General features: G+C 25.9%; 6 protein-coding genes across 6 annotated transcripts; 4 read left to right on the forward strand and 2 right to left on the reverse strand.

Annotated features, from left to right (window-relative positions):
- Positions 1-2,965: 2,965 nt before the first annotated feature.
- PmUG01_11059700 (RNA-binding protein, putative) lies at positions 2,966-4,711 on the forward strand (the record flags this gene model as incomplete). The annotated part of the gene is made up of 1 exon (XM_029006275.1): positions 2,966-4,711. The coding sequence occupies one exon, from the start codon at positions 2,966-2,968 to the stop codon at positions 4,709-4,711; it is 1,746 nt and encodes a 581-aa protein (XP_028862781.1).
- Positions 4,712-6,045: 1,334 nt separating this feature from the next.
- Positions 6,046-7,507, reverse strand: PmUG01_11059800 (conserved Plasmodium protein, unknown function; the record flags this gene model as incomplete). The annotated part of the gene is given in 2 exon segments (XM_029006276.1): positions 6,046-6,477; positions 6,491-7,507. The coding sequence occupies 2 exon segments, from the start codon at positions 7,505-7,507 to the stop codon at positions 6,046-6,048; spliced, it is 1,449 nt and encodes a 482-aa protein (XP_028862782.1).
- A 2,838-nt stretch (positions 7,508-10,345) lies between these two features.
- PmUG01_11059900 (conserved Plasmodium protein, unknown function) lies at positions 10,346-12,110 on the forward strand (the record flags this gene model as incomplete). Its single annotated transcript, XM_029006278.1, has 2 exons — positions 10,346-11,346; positions 11,618-12,110. The coding sequence occupies 2 exons, from the start codon at positions 10,346-10,348 to the stop codon at positions 12,108-12,110; spliced, it is 1,494 nt and encodes a 497-aa protein (XP_028862783.1).
- A 738-nt stretch (positions 12,111-12,848) lies between these two features.
- On the reverse strand, positions 12,849-14,978 carry JmjC2 (JmjC domain containing protein, putative; the record flags this gene model as incomplete). The annotated part of the gene is made up of 1 exon (XM_029006279.1): positions 12,849-14,978. One exon carries the CDS (start codon positions 14,976-14,978, stop codon positions 12,849-12,851), a length of 2,130 nt encoding a protein of 709 aa, XP_028862784.1.
- Positions 14,979-16,169: 1,191 nt separating this feature from the next.
- Positions 16,170-17,504, forward strand: PmUG01_11060100 (conserved Plasmodium protein, unknown function; the record flags this gene model as incomplete). The annotated part of the gene is made up of 1 exon (XM_029006280.1): positions 16,170-17,504. The coding sequence occupies one exon, from the start codon at positions 16,170-16,172 to the stop codon at positions 17,502-17,504; it is 1,335 nt and encodes a 444-aa protein (XP_028862785.1).
- A 2,584-nt stretch (positions 17,505-20,088) lies between these two features.
- Positions 20,089-25,921, forward strand: PmUG01_11060200 (conserved Plasmodium protein, unknown function; the record flags this gene model as incomplete). The annotated part of the gene is made up of 5 exons (XM_029006281.1): positions 20,089-23,461; positions 23,795-24,138; positions 24,332-24,595; positions 24,795-25,273; positions 25,732-25,921. The coding sequence occupies 5 exons, from the start codon at positions 20,089-20,091 to the stop codon at positions 25,919-25,921; spliced, it is 4,650 nt and encodes a 1,549-aa protein (XP_028862786.1).
- Between the last annotated feature and the right edge of the window lie 304 nt (positions 25,922-26,225).

Consider the following 26,225-nt stretch of genomic DNA (forward strand, 5'->3'; position numbering starts at 1 on the left):
TATGCTTAGGTTGATCTACCAGTGCTTATGCCAACACTCATGTAGGGGAAATACACGCTTTTTTTCCTTCAGTGTTTATCAGTGTTTGGCACTTCAACAGTTTTACTCTTTATATATTCTATCCTTTCTTTTTTCCTTTTGTACTAATATTCCTTTCTCTTTTCCTTTTCTATATCTTTTGTTGTTTCTGTTTCCACGTCAATTTCTTTATCTATTTCCTTTTTTTTTTTTTTTTTTTTTTTTTTCTGTTTCTTATATATAGCCTTAATTACATCATTCTCATTTTTACCATAGCGCATTTATGCCTCTATAAATTTATTTGCTCCTTCACTTTTTTCCCGTATTTTTGTTATTCTGTGTCCATGCCCTTTTTACCATTCGCACGTTCAAGAAGCTCTGACCGCAAGTAAGTTTTTCTGTATATACATACACACACGCATATATGTATGTATATATATATATATGTATGTATATATATATGTATGTATATATATATATATATATATGTGAATACATACGCTTGTGTTGCCTATGTTTGCATACTTCTATGCTTGAATCTTTTTTTTTTTTTCTCTTTTATATATTTGCTCTTGGCTGCGTAATTTAGAAAAGCTATATATTCGCTTTATTTTCTACGGAAATATTAAAACGGGACGGTGCAAAATTTTTCAAAATTTACCACTTGTTTTAATGTACTTCATTTTGTTTTTATTTACAAAAAATAAACATGGTACCTATTTAAAATTTCTGTTTGAACTGAATTTCTTTGAAGTTCCTAACTTTCGAAGAAAACGTAAGTCAAGTTAAATAAGAGAAGATATTATTTTTATGATTGCTCATCCGTCGGTTATATTATTCATGTTATTTTGCACTTTTGTCATTAGCATTATCATTGTCATTTTGTCATTTTGTTATTTTTATTTTTATTTTTATTTTTTAATTTATTTTATGTTTTTTCCCAGTTATATTCCATATAGCATTACAGAGCACTCATGTTAAATTGAGGGCGATGCTGTTCTTTTTATCGTTTGAGAAATTACGTCAGAAAAAAGAAGCGATTTAAATGAAAATTTTTATATCTTTTTATTTATGCAACACACCACACATTTATTAATAATATATGCTGAGCAAATTTTTGTTGAAGAAAGGGGAGGAGTAGCTCCGTCCATGCTAGTTGTTCTACATAAGAGGTTACACATATATATACATATATGTATAAATACGTAAATATATACATAAATACTTCTTTACGCTTTATTTAAACGTTTTTGAGTATAAATGTAGGCGAGGGATGGAAACAAGCAAAATCCACTACTTGTCCTTAAAATCAAGTGGTTAGATAAAACTACCAAACTGTTATTTAAAGCAAATTTTCGAATCGATAAAATTATCAAATTTTTTAAGTTTGTAAAAGGGAACAAAGAGATTAAAAAGCTCCCTTTTTTTTTGTTTTATTTTTTATTTTTTTGAATTCCCCAATTGGTGAAGAAGCATACAAAAAAAAAAAAAAAAAAGAAGAAAAAAAAAATACATATATTAAATACTAAACAATTCATACCCCTATATTAATAATTCTCATAGAAAGGGTTATAGAATGAAATAGAAATGAAACTCTAAATTGTTAGACTCTTGGGGGGAAAATTGATTGGCACGTACGTGCTGAGAAGGCAAAAAAAAAAAAAAAATACATACATACATACATATACATGCATTTGTTTGTATACATTTACGTATACATAAATTATTAAACGTATAATTACATTTGTATATTTCTTTTTTGTAAACAAAATATAAGTGTATTTTCCCTATGATAAGAGGATGATGTAGTTACGTATCTCCTCTTTGTTCTTCCTTTTTTTTTTAAGAAAATTCAAAAGAATATTTAGCGTTAAAAGGAGAATACCATTTTTTAAATGTGCTCCTATACTTATATAACAATGACTTATACGTAAGATATTCACAAAAAAAAAAAAAAAAAAAAAAAAAAATGATTATATACGCACATATCTAATTATCTATTTAATAATGCATAATATATATGTATGTACATATACTTCAATGTGATATATGTATTTTTAAATGCGCATGAAGCAATTTTAAATTTGTAAAAAAAGTAATATAATGAAAAAATAAAAAGGGCAAGAACGAAAAAAAATTATTATAAAACTTGCTGAAGAGAGACGAAAAGAACTATTTTATTATTTATGTACATATATATATATATGTATATATGTAATATATAATGTTATATTTATAAATGCGTTTTTAAGAACAAATCATATTAAGAATATCTTTTCGTTATTTTTAAGAAAAAAAAAAAAAAAAAAAATTAATAAAAAAAGTAAAAAAACGAAAAAAAGTAAAAATACGAAAAAAACGAAAAAAAGTAAAAATACGAAAAAAACGAAAAAGAAAAAAAATTAATATAATTGGGAAAAAAAAAAAAATACATCAATATGCCATACAAATACAAAGATAGGGATTTATACATTATATATCATATATATATATGCGTATGTTCCTTTTTTAAATGGGTAAAAATATAATTAATTATAGCGTAAAAAAAGAAAAAATTAAAAAAATTAAAGAAAGTTGATGTGTGATACTTTTAAATTGATCGTTTGCAAATTACAATTATGAACTTCGCTTAGCATTAAAGTTTATTGGACGTATGCGAATGGGAAAAATTAACTATTACATTTGTACGCATATATACATATATATGTGTATGTATATGCATGTGTATATATATGTATATATATATATATATGCGTAAATATATGTATATATATATATATGCGTAAATATATGTATATATATATATATGCGTAAATATATGTATATATATATATATGTGTAAATATATGTATATATATATATTTCTTTTATTTTTGTATTGTAATTTTGCTTTCGTTTTACCCTTGCCTTTCCGTTTTCCTAATTTTTTATTTTTCATTAATACAATATGGAAGATGGTAGAAGGTACAGTATGCAAGCCAACTGGGATATGAATAATTACGACAAGAACGTAACTTATTATAATAGCAGTAGCATGAACAATATTAATAATTTTGATAGCATGAATGGTGGTGCTAACATGATGAACGCGAATAATATGGGTAGTTCTGCAAACATGATCAGTTCTACCAATATGTGTGGTGTGACTGGTCAGAGTAGCTGCTACTACAATAGTAGTGAAGAAAATAAATCAGTCTTTAAGATGAACGAAGGTAATAACAATATGTATTTCCATGAAGAAGGTTTTTGCAATAATGGCGGTAACATGAACCTAATGTATAATAATATTAATAATAACAGTAGCTATAACAGTAATAGTAATAGTAATAGTAACAGTAACAGTAACAGTAATATTATTATCAATAGTAACAGTAATGGCAATGGTAATATTGATAGTAACAGTAACAATAATAGCAATAGCAATAGAAATAGTAATAGTCTTAGTAACAATTTTAGTATATGTAACGCGAGTTACCCCCCAGGGAGCTATAACAACTATTGTAATTATAATATGAACTATCAAATGATGAATGGTAACAACTACCCGAATAGTTTAATGAGTTCCTCTTCAAATTATTACTCAAGTGAACAATATGTATTAAATAAGAAAACAGCAAAAATATTATATATATACAATATAACAAATGAATGTAGTGATGAAAATTTTATATATAGTTTATGTTTTATATATGGAAATGTTGATACTGTCAGTTATATAAAGGGGAAGAATGTATTTATAGTAAAGTTCGAATTAGCTGAATGTGCTCTTAATGCATATAAAAATTTACCAAATCATTTTAAAAATTTACATTTTGAGCTTAGAAATGAATCAAAAAAAATTAGTTATTATAATGAGAAAGCTAATAGTAATAAATATGTATCACCCAATATTTCGGAAAAAAAATTTTTATCCTTAAGTACTGAGAAGCGACAACAGATTATGAGTATAAAACAAAAAGAACTATTAAGAAAATGTAAAGAGAAATTAAATCAGTACATTAATATGTTTAACAGTAAAAATATAACAGACGCGACTAGAGAGAAATTACAAGCATTAATTGACCATATTAAAACAAGGATACAAGTTTTAAACAATCAATGTGATGGTACAAATTTTACTGAAGGCACAAATTCGGTTATAGTAAACAACTACGATGCAAACAATAGCAATAGTAACGTTGGAATAAATAATGGTAATAATATTGGAAGCAATGCTATTATAGATAGTACCACTGAGGGTGGAAATAATAATGGAAACCCTTCAGGAAACATTACTGGAAGCATTACAGGAAACACTTCAGGAAATAGTAGTTCAAAGAGCATTGTAAGCAATGTTGGAAATAATAATAACAACAATAACATTGGAAGCAGTAATAGTAACGTAAATAACAGTGATAACAATAGGTTTAATAGCGGCGGGAGTGCATATGTAGAGAGTGGCACAACGATCAAAGTGAACTCCTTAAACAGCATTCAAAACAACGAAGACTTGAGTAATTACTTATTACAAAATAATTCGATCTTTTTAAATGAACATATTTCTTATTTTTCTTTATTTTCATTTGGAGAGAAATATGCAATAATTAAATATAACAACGAAAATATAGCAAAAAATGTTTTCAAAAACTGCGCTATGTATAACATTAACGTCGACTTTGTCCCTGATGAAACCGATAGCCAAAATGTTAGCTAGGGAGGTCAGCGCAGCCCCTGCGAACAGGAGAACATATGTAAACACTTAATGGCGAAAAATAATCCTTTTATCTATAATAAAACTTTGCAAAGGAGTGTTTCATGGCATGTATCGGGTGCATTTAATTGGTTCTAATAATTTTTTTTTTTTTTTTTTTTTTTTTTTTTTTGCACCAGTGGTTATGTCGTTGGTTGCATTCAGCGACTGCATCGATGTATACATTGTTTTCCTTCTCTTTTACGTACACTTTTCCTTTTTCGACATTATCTTATTTTTCTTTTTTTTAAATTAAACGTTATGTACAAGTGCCTGTGTTATTCCTTGCCTTGACATTGTCTGTGCATGTAGTTGCTTATAAATGTATTTTCGTAATCAGAACAAGAAGGGAGCAGAATTAATTTATTACTAATTGCATTATATGAATGAAGGCATATTACAAGATAGTGTGAAGTGGGGAATACATCCGCGAATGGAGTGTACATGTGTATACATATGTGTATGTATATGTGCGTATATATGTATATCCCCTCATTTTTGAGTGAGAAGAGAACAGCTGCTTTGCCAACAAGTCTATGAACTTTTCATTAAAAACCTTTAAATCATATGAAGCATATTTATTTAATTTTATGTATCTGCGCAAACACATATAAATTCAAGTGTGCAGGATTTTTTCTTTCCAGTCATTACACGGATCGGAAAGAATACCAATGAATGTTTTTAAGTAAAATTATAAAATTAATTGGGATTTAGTCATTAATATAATGAAAATTGAAAGAAAAAAATATAAACCCTGAAATGTGAAGCGTAAAATGTGAAGCATAAAGTGTGTAATGTAAATTGCAAATGGTGAAATAAATTTAAGGCGCGAAATTTTTCGTCCCCTGGGCAGGTACTAAAAGAGGGACATAATGCATGAAAAGTGAAAAAAAATAAAATATAACACATATATATATATATATATATATATATATATATATATATATATATATATATATATATATATATATATATATATATATATATTTATATATATTATGTATATGTACATTCCCGCACTCATGCATATGCGGTATATACGCACAAATCTATTACATATATATACACACATGTGTGCAAACGTACATACCATTAAACGTATAGGTGGACGAAAACAGGAAATCCCTGTAACTGACCCAACGTTGTTGGATGCACACTGAATGCAAAAATATTAAAAAAAAAAGAATTCTCATTTCGCGTAAAGCTTAATGGTTATATTATTAACTTGTATGGAAAAAATATTGAGAAAAAAAAAAAAAAAAAAAAAAAAAATTCTCCAGGTTTTAACTACTATTTGCTTACAGTTGACCATACATATCTTCAATCGCCTTCAGGTTGACGTTTTTTGCCTTTTTTTCCTTTTTTGCATTTTTTTCAATATCCTTCTTTGTTTTAATTTTTTTCATGTTTTTTTCCTGGTTAATCCCATTTGCAACAATATCACGTAAGATGTTCGTTTGTCTATTATTTATTATCAGATAATTTGGGGAAATCTCCTCCTCTCTTGATTCATCCTTAAAAATGTAGTTACTTAAACATTTTTCATCGTTGTTATCATAAGACGAATTATTACTAATAAGAAGTGAACTATTATTGTTCAGTTTGTCAATTAATTTTTGTTCTTGTTTTTTTTTTTTTATAAGATTTTCGGTAGTTTCGATTATATTGTCTAATAATATTCTATTTCCCTTTAAATTTCTTGAAGCATCATCTAGATAATTTTTTTTTTTTTTTTTTTTTTTTTTTTTTTTTATTTCTTAAATTGGCACCAAAACCTCCCTTTCCCCCTCTTAAACGAAATAGTAAATAGATATCAAGAAATTCATCAAAAATGTTAATATTTGAAGACTTGTTTTCTTTTTGATTTATGAGTATAATATTTTTTTTATCACAGGCGTTACGTGCATTACAGGCATTACACGTATTACACATATTTATTGTTCTACTTGTCGTGTCTATCTTATTTTCACATGATATACTTATATTTTTGTAATACTCATCATTTGATTTTAATTTAATTTCATTAATTTTATTTTTTATTTCTTTAAAATAAAAGGAATTGAAGGAGAAAAAATGTTTTTTCTTTTCTTTAATATTAAAATCATTTTTTATATTCTCACAATAATTTAAATAATTGGACGAAGAAGAGGATGAAGAAGAGCCTTTAGCATTTTCAAATATATAATTTTCATAAAATAATTTTTTATTATCATATAATTTGTCCGGATTATTTATAATAATATTTGACAACATGTTATAAGGGGACATATCTTTCTTTTCATTAATTAATAAATTATGTTTTCTATTACCATTATTTTCCTTTTTGTATATATTATCTATCAGTGTAGTACTTGTGGGATTGGCACATCTTTTTAAATTCATTTCGTTGTAAAAAAAGGAGCACGCACATGATGATAAAGCTTCATTTATTTCATGATTGGTGTCAATACAATACTTTTTATTCTCTATATAATTGTTCAACTCTTTTTTTATATCTATATTATTAAGTATTAGCAATTTCTTCGTTATATTAAAAATAATATCATATTTTTTTTTTTTTTTTAAAAATATATATTTTCTGTTAATAACTAATCGAAATCTCTCAATGGGCAAATTAAATATTAAATTTATTAGTATATAGAAAAAGGCGTTCACATTTTTTTCTAATATTTTCCTTTCATACTTGTTCAGCAGTTCTTTAATCCTTATTCTCTTGTTTATAATATCATTCCCGATGTGAATTATATAATTTGATATCATCCTTTTACACTTTAAGATTTCTTTTCTAGACTTCACTATTTTTCTGGATATACACCACTCAAAGCTGGTACTCGTTCGTATATATGCACATATGGATGTATATACGCATATACACATATACCTACAAGTATACACCTATGTGTATATACATGTATGCTTATATATACACACATGCAAACATACGTATATACATACACATAGAACGTCTTTTAATTTGTAACTTCTCCCAAGCTACTACGTTTTGAAAGCTCGATTAATCAAAAAAGGAAACGATAAAAGAAAAGATTTAAACGTTTATGAACAAAAAAAAAAAAAAAAAGCAGACAAGTACATAATGTAACATATGTATAGCGGTATGCTTATGCGCTTATATATACATATACACACGCACTTATATATATATATATATATGTGCATATATTATAGATACATATGCATGAATATTTGTGTAAGTATGTTAATGCATATATATTGCAGCAATATTGGACAAAAAAAATAGAAAAAAGGACAGAAAAAAAAAAAAAAGAATAAAAATACAAAGAAAACAATTGATTATAGAATATTCAAAATAAAAGGGACAAAAAGTAATCAATGTTATGGAACAGATGCACAGATGTGTAAAAAAGGTTTTCTTATTATTTGTTTGTTTTTTCTTTTCAAATTCGTGAAAAAATGTTAGATTAATGTATAGTAATAATATAAATAATTAAATAAAACAATGAAAAAAATAGGAACGAATGAATGAATGCATAAACAAATGGGAGGGAATGAAAAAAAAGCTTTTGTGCAGTTGAAAAGAAGGATTTTTTATGAACACGGCAAATATCACTTATGGTATTTGCTCAGGCACTTTTTCATGAATTTTACCAAAGAAATAAGAAGGAAATGAAGAAAAGTAAAAAGTTAGCAAAGATGAACAGCAACAACAAAAAAATAAACGAATGAATGATGGGATGAATGAAGAAACGGATGTTGGAAACAGTGGAAGGAAAAGTAAAAAAAGAAAAATGTTCTAACGTAAAATTATTTCATCCCATGAGGCAGTGACATAAACAAACACACACATACACGTATACATTATATATATGTATAGGTATATGTATATATATATATATATATATATATATATATATATATATATATATATGTATATATATGTAAACATATATGTATATATATGTAAACATATATGTATATATATGTAAACATATATGTATATATACATACATGTATAGTACATATATGATGGTGACAGTTTTTTAAAAAAAAGCAAAATTTTTATTTTATTTTTCACAGAAAAAAATTTATTGTTATTCTTATATGCATTTATTATTGTAAATTGTATATCGTATATCACTCCATCATCGCACTTCTTCTTTTGATCATGATGAAATTTATATATATCTGTTGCATTTTGTTTTTTTCGTAATTTATCAAATGTTCGTTTAATATTTTTTCCCAATTTTGTTTGCCTTTTATTGGTAACTATACATACATTTATACATATATGCATTTATACGTATATAAAATATATATTACCCCCTAATTGCTTTCATTTAAAAATAAAATAAAAAAAAAAAAAAGGAAAAAAAATAAAAAGAAATAGAAAGAAAAAATTCTAAAACTTCATATTATTATATACTACGTTTCAGAAGTTTATATGTTCTTTTTTTTTATTTTTTTTTACCACAATAACATAAAAAAAATTGCTTCAGATAACATTTATTTAATTATATTGTGAATATTTTACTGATATATAAATATATACTTATATATATATAAAGGAAAGGCATATATATATATATATATATATATATATATATATATTATATACATTTATACATTTATATTATTTTTATATCTTACATTAATTTACCCAAGAATTATTTTATTTTAATTTTTTTTTCTGTTAAAATGGACTAATTTCGACAAAACGAAATAACGAAAAAACAAAAAAAAATAATGAAAAAAAAATAATAAATAATAATAAAATAAAAATAAAAATAAAAATAAATAATATAAAATAAAATAAAAGAGTCTATCTATCCACGATTTTAAAATAATGTTCACATAAACAAATGTATATGAAATTAAAATAATTAAAAAAACAGCAATTATTACTTTTTTTAAAAGTTGCATATATATGTATATATATTCGTATCAATGCATATCATGTAACTAAGTTAATTGGAATAATGCTGTAAAATTATTTAACGCGAAAGCTGTACAGTGTGCTACTATTACGTAATAGTGAACTTTATATATATATATATATTGCATTATTTTATAAACTTGAAAGAACAAAATCATGTAATTAACTTATATTTTTTTTTATACACGCACCATAAAAAATAACAAGTATTAATAAGTATTATATTATATAGGTTAATATGCCTAAGATTTTTGGTATATTCACTTTTATTAATTGCTTTTTTTTTCTTTTTTTTTCTTTTTTTTCCTTTTTTTCTTTTTTTTCCTTTTTTTCTTTTTTTTTCCTTTTTTTCTTTTTTTTTTTTTTTTTTTCATTTTCCTTTTCTTTTTTTTCCTTTTTTTTGTTTTTAATATTTTTGCATAGTTTTTAGATTTTAAAAGTATGCATTGATTTTAGATAGCCATTTTTCTCCTCATGGTTGTATTAGACGAGGTTTGTACTTGTTTTCTGTTTAGCTTACGTAAGCTTAGCATTTATTTACGTATATTATTTAAGTGAATAAATTCAAATATCTATGTATATGTCTGTGGGAATGCATATATATGTATATATATGAATAGGTATATATATATATATGTATAGACAGGTACGTGCGCACAGTTATATCTGCGTAATGCTAGAAAACAATGAAAGAAATAGCAGTGCAAAATAGTAGAAACATAAAATTTGAACACTCGAATAAAAATGAGAATATAACAACATCATCAGATGAAAATCATGAAAACAAAATAATTAAGAATATTAATAATTACAAGGAATTGAAGTCTTCATATTCGCTCCGTACAGCTTCCTCTACAATGTCAAAGAAAAGTTCAAGAAGAGAAACGAAAAAGAAAAATAAAAAAAGTACAAAGAATGAAGAAGATAATAATTATGGAGGTCATGGTAATGAAAAAATAAATGATCATGAATACAGTAACCGTAACAACGATCAGCATGGGGTTCATGATTATGGTAATGTTCATAAGGACAATCATAATTTAGATGCACAGAAGATCGAACTCAAATCAAACTCACTAAAACAAGCCCACATAGAGGAAATAATACCTTCTGTTAATAATGAAAATATAAATTATAATGAAAAAATAGACAGAGAAAAAAATAACGACTTAATAAGTAATAATAACAATGGTAGTAAATTAAAAAAAAAATTAAATGTTGAAGATGAGAATTTGAATATATTAGGTTGCCATAAGATGAAATCTTTTAAGCATAGTAAAAGTAGCCCAAGAAGTAAGGTAACAAACAACTATAAAAGCAAAACATTTATTGATGGAAAAGTAAAAGTTACAGAAAGTGCAATAGATGTACCAAATATTGGAAATAATGCACACATTGAAAAAGGGGGAAAAAACTATGCTATGTGCTCCTTTAGCAAACGGGATGAACTTGACATAAAGGAACAAGATATTCTACTTCAGTATGAAAAGTATAAACGTGAAAAAGAACGAAAAAAAAAAAAAAAAAAAAAAAAAATGAAATTCAAATTGTTTAGAAAAAGTGTTTTATACTCAAATAATATATGTCCAGATATGGTAAATATACTCAACCAAACAAAACTAAACCTGAGTTTCTACCAAAGGGAGGTAGACGACTTTTTAAATGTCATAAGGAATCTTCAAAATATGTAAGGAATTAACTAATGAACAAAACAATAAAAAAAAAAAAAAAAAAAAGAGAGAGATCATACGAAATATACTAACTCAGACGTGTAACGTTAAATTTTGTTTTGGCATTAATAGGCCGTTCCCATATCGTAGTTTTATTTTGCATCTTCTACTCTTAAAAATTTTATTTTTACACTACTAGTATATTTCCATATATATATATATATATATATGTATACATGTGTACACATTTTTTTTTTTTTTGCCCAATTTTTTCCTTTCCTGCAACAGAGTTTTAATAGAGCGAGAAAAGTATAGCGAGTTAAAAGAAATGTTAAAATACACAACTGAAGAGATAGAAAAGGAAAACAATAAATTATATGAAGAATTAAATATGTTTAAATACAAGTATAATAAATTAAGAAGTTTCATATCAAATATTGGTTATGGTATCTTTTTTAATTTGGAAAAGAAGGAAAGAAATAGCTATAATTGTGGTAATAATGACAATAATAATGACAACAATAATGACAATATTAATGGGAACATTAATAATAATAATCATGAGATTTATAACTACAATAATAAAAATAATAGTAATAATAAGGCATATTTGAATCTTGAACAATTGTGTACAAATGAACGAAATGCAGAAATGAGTGAACATGATTATGTAATGGTTAATAAGAAATATAATTGTTCTAACGGTTGTTATAATAATAAATACGTTATAAGGGGTAGGAAGGGTAATAATTCTTCTTTATTGAAGTATTTAGACTTTTAAGTAGATAATATTCTTATAGTAATAATTACTTAAAACAAGTACCTCTTTCCCATTATGTATATGTCTTTAACATAGGCATGTAATCATATTTTCTTATTCATATAAGTTTAGCTCTTTTTTTCATTTACCATTTTTCTCCCTTCCCGTTTCATCCAACCTCTTCACCTTTTACATCCATTTGATGTTATTAATAATATAAATATATTTTTTATGTTTTTTCCTCAAAAAAAATTAATGCCTTTTTTTTTTTTTTTTTTTTTAAAAGAAGCATAAATGTAGTTATGTGTGCGTGCACCTGCGTATATTTAGTAGTGGTGACCGCACAATTTTATTTTTATTTAAATTATAATTTTACGTATATTTATAATTTTATTTATATTTTAATTTTACTTATATTTATAATTTTACGTATATTTATAATTTTACGTATATTTATAATTTTATTTATATTTTAATTTTACTTATATTTATATTTAAAATTTTATTTTTAATATTAAAATTTTTTTGTGCTCGTTCCTATATCCCCTCCCCTTCTTGTTTGTAATAGTTAATCAGCTTACGTATTAACTGTTGTTTCCTTTTATTTAAAAACCTATCATCCATTTCAGACTTATTTTAACATTTGTTTTTAATTTATTTACTAGTGCTTCCAGCATTTCTGTTAAGTCATGGAGACTTAATATACACCAATATTTGTATGTACGAACAGTATATACATTATATATATATGCTTTTTTTTTATATATACTCCTCATCTAGGTAGGAATATAGGAACCCTTGTATTTTCTGCAAATAAAAATTTTTATACTTGGCTGGCACCGAAATGAGGGGTTTTATTTCTTTTTGAATTTTTTTAAAAATTTGATTAACCACGTGAATATCTTGATTTCCGTATAAATCTTTTTTATTAAATAAACAGATTTCTTTTCTTTTTCTAAAAAAGTAATTGACGCTAATATTTAACTTGGCATTTAAGTAAAAATCTTCAGATGAATCGCTTCCCTTTTCTTCTATCACTTTCGAAGTTGCAGTATTATCAGCATGCTTTAAATGTTCAGAATTATCCTTTTCTTCTATTTTTTTATTATAAGCCATTTTTTTGTTATCGTTCCTAGTGGATAGAAATTTTTTCCCTTTCTTTTCATTGTTACTCGTTCTATTGCAACTTTGCACACAGTTTGAGTCAATAAAAATGTGAAAATTCTTCTTCAAATATTCTTCATAATTTTCTAAATGACTATAGTGTGTTATTAACTCATTTTTATCAGCATCCTTTGGTACATAAGATAAATGTTCTGAACAGTTCAGGTTATCTGATTTATTTGTGTACAAAAATATATTATTTGCAAGATATCGTAATCGAATCTTACTTTCATGTTTCCTCTTAAATTTTTTGGTAACTACATACGTATTTTTTTTTTTTTTTGTTTTGTTTCTTCCGATTATTTTAAATTTAGAATTTTTGTAAAAATTATAAGAGGATAAATTTTTTTTTTTGTCATATTCCTTCTTATATTCCTTTGAAAAAAAACTTCCTTGTAATTTCTCTGTTACAGTATACAAATATTGGTGATACTTTTTATATCTCTTCTTTAAATATGTGTGTGCTGGCATATTATAGACATAGTGCAACCATAAGGAGGGGATAAATAAAACGTCTCCTTCATATATGTCTGCTACGAGAGCAAATTTTTGAAGTATTTTTTTTATAATTTTTTCTTTTTTACTTAATTTGTTTTTTTTAATTAAAATGTGGAATAAATTGTAAGATGAAGAAGAATTGATAATGTTAAAATATTTTATAAATTTCGGGGGAATTAATAAAATTTTCTTTCTTCCTTTTATTTGTATTAAAAAATTATCAGGGATGTCATAATGTAGCCATATAAAAATATTAGTTTGTCCTATTCTTAACACAGAGGAAAAAAATTCAAACTTTTCATAAGGGGGATAAATTTCAGCAGGTAAAAAAAAATTATCTTTTATGAATGAATTCATTTTTTTTATATTTGACACATCCTTAAAATGATTTGTTCCCAATGATCTGTAATAGTAGTAGTAATTATTCGAATCCCTACTATTATTGTCTTTGCCATTTGCACACTTTACCCTTTTGTGATTTCCGTCTTTTACATGATAGGGTAAGATTTTTCCGTTCGTTTCTGCAGCATCATTGCTAATAGAAGAGTTGTCTAATATTATTTCATTTCCATCGTTTTGTATTAAAGTTTTGTTATCTACTAAATAATTTTCAAAACATTCTTCTTGATATTTTAATTTGTTATTTTTCCCTTCTTGACAATTACTAATGCTGTCTTCATGTTTTGCTAAATTTTTTTTTTGATAAACCTCTTTATCATTATTAAATGTTATATATATTTTTTTTCTGTCTTGTTTACAATTTATTGAAAAATTATTATTAACTTTTTTTTTTTTATTTTCTTTTCCAATAAGTAAAATAAAATTTGTTAAGGATGAGAGCGTATATCGAAAATTTTTATTTACATTATTTAAAAATTTGGAGTTACTTACGTGTATGCTTACTTTTGTATCTCCTATATATTTAACAATATTCTTATTGTCAAAATATTTGACGCAGTTTCCTATTTTATGATTTAAATTTGTAATGATAACCGGTTCCTTTTTTTTATAATAGTAATTATAAAAGTAGTTAGCTGATGAACGACAGCTAAAGCAACAATTTTTTTGTACTGGAAGAGAGACCCTTTTTATGCTTTTTAAGTTATATTTTTTAATCAGTTTTTCGAACAAATTCGCTGTTTCTATTTCATCTTCGCTTATTTCTTTGATTTTCCTCTTAATTAATTTACAGTAATTGTCGAAGCCATCTGTTTCGTATTTTTTCATTATTTCCAAATATTCCACTTCGGCATGTGCTGTATTTGTTTCAGGTACTTTACATATTTTCTAAATCATTAGTTTTGTTTTCTACCTATTTTTTGTATTAACGTTGGAAATTTCGCGTAAACCTTTGAAAGATCCTTTTTAAACGAAAACTTGCAATTTCTGCTTATATTTCTTTGTTTGGAACAAAACTAGCAATTTCTGCTTATATTCCTTTGTTTGGAACAAATTAGCAATTTCTGCTTATATTCCTTTGTTTGGAACAAAACTAGCAATTTCTGCTTATATTCCTTTGTTTGGAACAAATTAGCAATTTCTGCTTATATTCCTTTGTTTGGAACAAAACTAGCAATTTTTGCTTATTTACCATTGTTTGGAACGATCAATATAAAAACAAACACTGATAATATGGAAAAAAATTGCTATTTTTTTTTTTTTTTTTTATGACTTGTTCAGCTCTTTTTTGTTCTCATAATTTTTCGCTGTCATTAATAGGTATAATTATTTATTTTTTATTTTTTTTTACTGATTTGTACAGATCTTTTTTGTTCTCATAATTTTTCATTGTCAATCTTGTTAATTGGTATAACTTTTTTTTTTGGTTTTTGTTTTTTCATCTTTTGAAATTTATGTGCTTGTTTTCTATATATGTCAACTTTAAAGCGATTTGCAAAAGTGTATAAATGAATTGACTTCTCTCTGCATATTATGCATATATATGCATGTTACGTAATTATGAACGCTGTTCCTATCAGAGGGAAGCACATAACAAGAAATTGTATTTATTTTCGTCATATAGATATACAGAATTTCTTTTGATATAGAGTACTTTTTATTAAATATATATATATATATATATATATGCATTTATGTTTATGGGTGTACATAAAATTTTCCTTTTGGTCCAACTTACGTTGACAACAGTTGTATTATTCATGTTGATGCAAATTGAACGCACTTCGTTTTAAATGCAAAATGTTTATATTTGAAAAAGGGGAAAAGAAAAGAATAAAATTCTTTCCATATAAAGGGAATGTTAAACACATATAATGTTTATACTAATATATTTGCCATTTTCATGTGATTCTTTTTTAATGCATATTCAAGGGAAAGATATTTAAAATGAAAAGTGGAATATGTGCATTTTTTTCTAACAGAGGGGATGATGACATACGTTATTTAAAATACACTAAAATGGTTGGATTAAATGGTGGGGAAAAGAAAAAAATTGATAAAGAGGGATATTTTAACAATTTTAAATTATGCAATAGGGAAAGTGAAAAAGAGAAAATTATCAGAATAAAGAATAATTTACTAGAATGTAGGGAAAAATACAGCAGTGATGATATTTATAAGAGAGAGAATATTTGTGTAAATTCTAGCGATAAATTAGAGAGTAAAGATAGTTCATTTTTAATAAATGAAGAAGACAAGTTGTCTAGAAATAACAGTGAGGTTTCCTTTTCCCTAATGAGAGATACATCAGACAAGGAAGAAGAGACAAATAGATCAAAAGAAGGAATATTAAATAGTCAAAAAAATAATAAGAAATTGGTTAATATGGCTGTTTTAAAAAACATTTTAAATATATATTTTTTATTTGACAAGAATAATGAAGGGTGCATTGATCAGAAATATGCTTGTTCTGTGATTGAGATGATTTATAAAAATAATGTAAATTTCATACTAAAAAATATAAAATTAAATGAAAAGGATGTCAATGAAGAGGATTCTAAATATGATGCCAAAAGGTATGAAGGTGATAATCCATTTTTCTGTACAAAGTACTTTGCACACTTCTTACTTTTAATTTTAAAAGATGTATCAGTTTTTCAAAGTAAAGAAGGGTTTATAAGAAAAGAAATTTTTATAGATATTATAAACGAGTTTGTCCAGACAAGCAGTTTGAACAACGACAATGATGTATTTGGAGTGTTAAGATACCCCAAAAATATAGTAACGAATTTTTATAATTATGTGTATTATTTGAAAAGAATAGATAATGAAAAGAAAAGGAGAATAATCATGGATATGAAAAAAAACAAAGAATTAAAAAATATATGCTTTTTAGATCCTAAATTTGTAAATGCTGATTTGAATACGCATATTAGCTATTTTAAAAAAAAAACAAAAAAAAAGTTAGAAGATATAAAAACAGAAACCAGTAAAGAAGAAATGAAAGAATGCACCTTTTTTCCCCATACTACAAAGAAACCGATGTATTTACTAAAAAAAAAAAAGTTTAAAATGACCTTGAATAATAGTACTACACACAAGATGAGGGATACTAATAGTAAATATACCCCCCTACGTATAATATACGACATAGACTACTCAATTGAAAGAACATTACTTTTACCAAACGAGGAGACTCCAGAGGGGTTTGATACTCATTCAAGTAATATGAGCAATAATATGCATCATATATATAACGAAAATAACTTCGCACCAATCCAATTAAAATATATAATTCATCAGGGTTATGTAAAACCTAAAAAGATCTCTTGGCATGATACCCTAAGGAAGTGAGCGCTTACTTCGTTTAAAGAATTATATAACAATGCAGTGGTTGGATACTAAAAAAAAAAAAAAAATTAGAAGAGGGGGGAGGCGGATCATTTGTTCCTTCCTTTTTTTTACAAATTTCTTCATTTTCAATATATATATATATATATATATATATATATATATATATACAAATAAATAAGTAGCATAGGTAATTAATCAAATTGGAGTATTATAACATTAGTACTTTGATCTTTTATAAATGTCAATTAGTACAATAACTGAAGTTCATCATTTGTGCCCATCATTTAAGCCCATCTTTTAGGCCCATCATATATGTCCATCATTTAGGCCCATCATATATGTCCATCATTTAGGCCCATCATATATGTCCATCATTTAGGCCCATCATATATGTCCATCATTTAGGCCCATCATATATGTCCATCATATATGTCCATCATTTAAGCCCATCATATTTATTTACCACTTATTTTTACAAAAACATGTTTAATCTTTCAAACAATAAATACCATATAGGGGAACGAAGACAACAATATGAAGGGGGTGCTTATGCACGCGTAAATATATCTTATTAATTTATGGCTTGTTAATTATTACCAAACATTTTACTAAAATTAACAACTTGAATAAACTGTACGTCATATAGCGTTAGCTTTACATCGCTTCCACACATTGTAATGGGAAATGATAAAGAAAAACTGAAAAATATTCGAAAAATAAAAAATTAAATTAAAGAAAGAAAAAAAAAAAAAAGAGGTGTGCTGCCCAATTTAACAACATTTGCTTACCACAAATAAATCCTAATTAGTAAGATTCTTTTTTGTTTTTTTAACAATAATGTCTTGTTCAATTTCTGATATTACGAAGTGTTCATAAAATTGCAGTTGAACACAGCAACAATGAAGTGTCGCGATACAGAACAAAATTTCATTTGCATAGTCAAATTTTTTTTTTTATTATTATTTCCCATATGTATATATATAAAATTGTGAAGGGAACGAGAAAATAATATTTGACCTTCTCCATCTCCACAAAGTTCTATGTACACATAAACTTATTTATAAAAAATGAAAAAAATATAAAATATCAAAATTATAAAAAAAAAAAAAAAAAAAAAATTACCTATATATTTTATAGAATATTTAAAACCATTTTTAAATGTGTGCGAGATTTTGTAAATATTTACAATTATTACAGATTCCTTTGTTTGTACAAAGTTTGCAAGTATTATGAGAGTTCAGAAATTTGAAAATTACAAGTTAGGCATATTGCGATAAAAAAAAAAAAAAAATACATTTAAAAATACGCTGATTTTAATATTTAAACAAAGTGTGATATTAAAAGAAAATCATTTTAAATGATCACACGTACGCATATGTATGTGCATATATACATACATAAATGTACAAAGATATATGTAAACATATATATAAATAATATGTATAATATATGTATGTGTACATATCACATAAACATTTTTTTTTTTTAAATGTAAAAATGCCTATGCCTTGTCATTGAACAAATTATTTCATTGTATATAAAACATAAAGGCGCGCGCATTTACAAAATGTTTAATAAATATGTATAATGCCATCTACAAAAAGCAATTTTAACGTATATTGTTGCAGTTGATTGAAGTTATTTTATTGAATTCGAAGCAATTTTTTATTTTTATTTTGTTTTTTCTTTTTGGTTTCTCGATTTTTGTTTTTTGTTTTTCGTTTTTTGTTTTTTTGTTTTTTGGTTCATCTTTTTCTTTTTCTTTTTGTTTTTCCTTTTTTCTTATTTGGTTCATCTTTTTCTTTTTCTTATATTTTGTTTTTTTTTTTTTTTTTTCGCCTTTTTCCATAATCTTTTTACGAGTTTTTTTTTTTTTTTTTTCCCTTCATTCATTTCTTTACAATTTAATTTAAAGTAAACATTTTATTCTTAAAATTTTGCTTTTCCTAATAATTCGTTTATTTGATAATATTGTGTTTACTATTTTAACATAGTGAAATGTGCTTTATTATCTTCCATTTATTTAAAATTTTTTCATTTATTTTGTAAAAACTTTGTAATTTAAATGAAATATTGTGAAGTTAAAAAAAAGTGCATATTTAAAATGCGTACCTGACAAAACATAGTAGATATAAATATATATGCAAACGAGTTAGTAGATAACCGCGCGTATGTATATGTATTATACGCTCAATCATGAATATTTTTTTACTTGTTATGTAGTAAATATACGATGTAACAAAATGTATATATGTGTGCAAAATAATATAGTTTTATAATGGACTTATATATACGTGGAATACATTGAGCACTAATTACTTTTGGGAATGGTTTTATAGCTTTTTCCCAAAAAGCTCATTTTAGTAATTTTTGAAAATTTGTTATTACTGTTACTGTCCTCGATTGCATTTGGTGCTTATTTGTGAAGGCTTAAAAGAGGAAGCAGCATAACCGCATAAGTGCATAACTACCAAACTGCCACACGGTCGAGCACCGCTCTATGAAAGCACGTATATGTTTCCATTTCCCATTTTATAGTTGTTAAACTTATATACGCACATATATATTTGGAAAAGAAGAAAAGATGAATGAAACGAATAAAGGTGGAAAAGAAGGGAATAATAGGAACAATAAAGGGAGTTCATTATATAACAATAGCAATAATAATAACAGTGTGAATACTTATTATCATAATAGAAATGATCTAAACAATAGTTTATATACTATTCCGAATTACATGAGCTATAATATACCCAATGGTGCTATAAACAATCTACAGAATTTTAATGTTACTAATAGTGTTCAGAGTAGCTACCAAAATAGTAGTTATATAAGTAGTTACAGAACGAACAACTACTTTTATAGTAAGAATGATAACTACTATCAAAATGTGAATAACTCTTCCAATAGCTTAAATTATAACTGCCTAAATATGTATGGCGGTGGTTACAACTACAGTAGCACTAGTAATAGTAACAGTAACAGTGGGAAGTGCGAACTGGGGGCTGGAGGGAAGGAAGAGAGCAGCAGTAATAACAACAACATGTTCTACTATATGAATAATAATAATAATAATAATAATAATAATAATAATAATAATAATAATAATAATAATAGTAATAGTAATAGTAATAGTAATAGTAATAATAATAGCAATAATAATAATAATAATAATAGTACTACTAATAATAGTAGTACTAAGAATAATAGTAGTACTACTAATAATAGTAGTATTAACAGTAATATTCATGAAGATGGGAATAATCATAACTATGTAGAACTGTACATCAATAAGGTAAAAGAAATATACTATTTTCATGTTTTTTATCATTATCTTAAACTAGGGTACCCTGAAAAAGAAGCTGCAATGGAATCAAAAAAGTATATATTTGTAACTTTAAATAGATATTTTTTGCTAGTAAAAAATGCTATATTATCATCACCTGAATCGATAAAACAAATAAATAATTGTGTATCGTCCAATTTGTTGTATTATCAACAACAAACAAACTTACAACAGTATTTACTACAACAACAAAGTAGTTTTCAAAATATGACTTGTCAAAAATTAAATTTATATGATCAAATGAATTTAAATATTGGTAACATTAATTTACCCCTGACTGATCATAAGAAGTTGTCAAACTTGTCCATGTTAAACGGCGGTGATATGAGCAGTAACAATGATAGTAGTGTCAATAACAATGGTAATACTACCAATTACAGTAGTAGCAGTACTAATAAGAATTCACTGAATTATGACCATGCTTATTCTTCAAGTAATACGAAGGACAATGAGAATAAAGAGAGCTGTAGTAAGTTGAACAATTTGTATAATTTTAAAGCGGAAAAAATTAGTAATATGATTGATTCAATTGAGGAAATGAAGAAGTTAAATAAAAATAAGAAAGAGAGGAAAACTTTTTCTGATTTTCCTCCACCTGAACAGTCAGGCGATTTGCAAAACATCTCGTTTGGAAATAGTATCAATAATGACAGCAATAATAATAGAAGTTTTAATAACAATCATTATAACAGTAGTAAGAACAAAGAGTTCACTCAAAATAATAATGAAGAAGTAAAAAAAAAAATTAGTTTTACTATAAATAAATCAAAAAATAAAATTTTCCAAACGTATAACAAACCGTCAAATGATCAGAACCACAAAACTATCAATGAGGCTGTAAGTGAAGTCAGTGATTTGAGTGAAGAAAATAAAAATAATGAAAAGGAAAAAGAAAAAAATATGTTTTCTCCTGGTTATGTACAGGATGAAAACAGTTTAGCCAACACCGAATTTAGAGGTATGTTTACTTTTGAAAGAAGAGACAACAAAAGCAATAAGAGCAGTAGGGATGTGTTAAATAGCACTATAAAGAATGACCATAAAAATGTGAGCATGGACAATGTAGCAGGTAGTGCAGTAAATAGTGCAGCAAATAGTGCAGTAAATAGTGCAGCAAATAGTGCAGTAAATAGTGCAGCAAATAGTGCAGCAAATAGTGCAGTCAGCAGTGCCGTAAACAATGTAGTGAACAATGTTATGAACAATGGTGTGAAAAAAGCAAATGATTTTTTTTACATGAATAACAGTGCGAGTGATAAGAATCATGTACCTTATGATGGCGCCTTCGTTACGAATAGTAGAAGTCTTAATAATAATAATAGTTATAATAATAATAGTTATAACAATAGTAGTTATAACAATAGTAGTTATAACAATAGTAGTTATAACAATAGTAGTTATAACAATAGTAGTTATAACAATAGTAGTAATAATAATAATAGTAATAATAATAATAGTAATAATAATGGTAAAGAAAATAGAGCAGATGTTTTTTCAAATATTAATGTGTCCCACAATTTTAGAGGAGAAGAATATATAGGGAACAACAATCACAGCTATAATAATAAAGTTAAGAATATGACGAACATGTACAACATGAATAATACCCCAAATGTTATGAATAAAAGTGCAAGGAATTTGAATAATTTTTCTAATGTTACTACGCCGAATAACGGAACTGCTTTGAGCAAGGGAAATTTCAACCATGGGATAAGCAGATTTAATTTTACGAAGAGTAGCGGTAATAGTAACCACAAAAATATAAACAACAATAATAATGATAATTATAATAATGATAATTATAATAATGATAATTATAATAATGATAATTATAGTAACGATAATTATAGTAACGATAATTATAACAATGATAGTTATAACAATGATAGTTATAACAATGATAGTTATAAAAATAATAGTTATAAAAATAATAGTTATAAAAATAATAATAATAATTATAATAGAGTCGAAAGTTATGAGGATAATAATGAAAAAAATAGCCATGTTAGAGTTCATTATGGTGCTTATAATGGCGGAATAAACGACGATAACATTAATAGTAATAATAATGGCGTTAGTAATAACCACATGAATAAAAGCAATGGAATTAATTATAGATCTCATTTTAAGGATAAATTTGCGTATGAAAATAAGCCAAGGAATAAAGAAGAGAAGTGGGGGAATGAAGAGGATGTAGAGTTTGATAAGTCAGGAAATGAATACAACTCTGAAGATTATGTAAAAGAAGATGAAGACACAGAAGAAATAATGATTTACAATAATAACAAAGAAGCGAATAATAGATATGGAGCATTTAAAAATAGAGACAACAAAACAAATAGAACATCAAATATAGAAAAATTTCATAGTAACAATATTGAAATAACAAATAGATGTGATAATTTTAAAACATATATAAATAATTTAAATGACCATTTTAGAGAACAGTGCAAAAATAAAGAATTTTTAAAGTGTTTAAAGGCATTTACAAATAAATTATTTACTCTGAAAAAAAAAAGAATAATTAGATCCAACTTTTGGATGAATAATATTTTTCCAACAAAGGAGGATGTGCTCTCCATGGACGTGTATTTCTTCTCCCATCAAAAAAGTAACATTTTGTTCGTTACGAGGGCAGTGCACTGTCTGTTTGTTCTATGCCCGTTGCTTCATATCGTTTGCTTCATATCGTTCGCTTCATATCGTTCGCTTCATATCGTTCGCTTCATATCGTTCGCTTCATATCGTTCGCTTCATATCGTTCGCTTCATATCGTTCGCTTCATATCGTTCGCTTCATATCGTTCGCTTCATATCGTTCGCTTCATATCGTTCGCTTCATATCGTTCGCTTTATACCGTTATTCCTCTCGCCCCTTACGTTTTACCTGCTCATCTCTCACGTCGTGCATATTTGAAATTTTATTCTGATTCATTCGTTTTTAGGGTTGAAAAGAAAATTGGGTTATGCACTCGACCTGGACAACGATATAATTGGTAGCAGTTTAAATGACAAGAAAATGAAACTAAGTTCACAAGAAATTGAAAGAAGAGAAAAAAGAAAGGAAAGATGTTACGATATTGGAAAAAATAAAAGGAACGAATTAAACGAAAATGTTTTTTACATTGATGTGAAGGGGGAAAAAGGAAGTGAAGAATACAAAAATCTTGAGATGTTAATGGATAAATACAACTACTCTAATTGTTATAAGAATAAAAATTTTGTTGGCGAGTGCAAGAATATTCAAAAATTCTTTTTCAGACTAACCTCCTTGCCGGAGCGCAAAAATGTAAAACTGTGTTACACGTACATGCATTCACACGTACATACATTCACACGTACATACATTCACACGTACATACATTCACACGTACATACATTCACACGTACATTCATAAATACATACATACGTATATATATATTTATATATTTATTTTTACATGCCTTTACATCTGCTCCTTTAACCTCTAATCTTCCTTTAGGTAAGAAGCTTTTCTGTTTTGAAATGCACGTACGCATATATTTTATATAAATACAATGTAGACAAGAATTATAAGTATGTTAATGAGCAATTCAGGTCATTACGACAAGATTTGAATATACAGAATATTTTTCATGACGATGTTATAAACATCTATGAAACGAACATTCGTATTTGTATAGTAAACAATGATCTGTTTCAGTTTCTTCAGTGTATCAACAAATTGTTTGAATTGTACCAGAGGCTCAACATAAAAAAGTCAAAGGTAGTGCTTGAGTGTGCAATATATGTGGATGTACATATATATATATATATATATATATAGGTATATATGTATGTGCGCGTGTTTTGTATGTTCTTATGTACGTATGTCTGGGCACATAACAGTACGTACATACGTATGTGATCTCGTGAACATATAAAATGACTGCTTCTCATTTTTCTTTTTCTTTCATACCTATCAGATCGAGTTTCTGTGCTACAAGCTTATTTATTTAACGCTGCAAAACATGCATCAAGAATTTTTAATAGAATATTTAACTCTAACCGAAGAAGAGAAAAATCATGCTAATATACAGTTGTGTTATTATTTAAATGAATGTATTAAAAATAAAATGTATTTAATTAATATTAATATGATATCACCCTTAGATGATGAACAAAATCATGAATACATATATTACAGAATATATGTAAATGATCATATATTAACATATTTGCCTATTTTAATGTCAATAAGTGAAAATTCTGATCTAAATGTAAATGTCGATTCGTTAGTTAGCTTTGTAAAAAATCATAGTGTTATTCAGAATTTTGAGAATACAAAGAATGAAGAAAATATATTGGAAAAAAATGAAATAAGTAAAATGCCATATTTGACAAATTATTTAATTGTTTTATTCTTGCCCAAGTATAGACTTTTGGCTCTCATAAATATATGCAAGTAAGTACTTATTTTATACATGGAGACCAGCTTTTTATTACGAACGTATATATTATACGTGTATGCTCATTTGGGAAAACGTCATTTTTAAAATCTATGTATACATATATTCATACATACATCCACATAAACATAAACATACATATACATATACATATACACGTTTAGACATTCTTGAGAAAAATGAAAAAAATGTTTACAATAATGCCATATGTAATATGTGCATGGGTGAATGTACGTGGTATTCGTCAAATCATTCAAGAGAGTATGAACTTGCGCCTTGTGCATGATTGCAATAAGGATAAATATGTGTACTATGGGTTATGCATTGTAGCATAATGTAGTGTAGTTTAGTTCAGTGTACATTGACGTAGTATGGCATTGATTAAGATTTCCCCCCATATCGCCCCTTTTTTTCTCACTTTTATTTTCATTATGTATATTTATACTTTATTTAGGACCAGCATAAAGGTACATATATCAACACTGACCAAATTACTAAATTTTGAAAATGATAAACAGTGCTTAGAATTTTTGAACGAGGTAAACACGATTATAAGTAATAACGAAGTTCACAGCAAATCCTCTTTAGTTAATCTTTTGAAATCACCCCTGTTGAAAAATAAATACATTAATCATATAAGATGAGGACGTGTGGAAGGACTACCTTTTTTTTAAGTTCAATGCATAAAAAAGTACGCACAAAGAGGTAGAAAAATGGGTATATAGGGGCGTATGGATATACATACACATGTGTATATATATACATATATATACATGTGTTCGTGTATGTGTGTGTGTGTGCTTTTTACCAGTACATGCAAAGTATACATTTTTTATGTTTTTTTTTTTTTTTTTTTTTTTATTTATTTATTGCACCATTATATCGTAATTTATATATCACGCGCTTATATACGAATTTACAAGAAAATCAAAAATGTTGTTTAAACTT

The sequence above is a fragment of the Plasmodium malariae genome (assembly GCF_900090045.1).
Source record: "Plasmodium malariae genome assembly, chromosome: 11".
NCBI classification, from domain to species: Eukaryota; Apicomplexa; class Aconoidasida; order Haemosporida; family Plasmodiidae; genus Plasmodium; species Plasmodium malariae.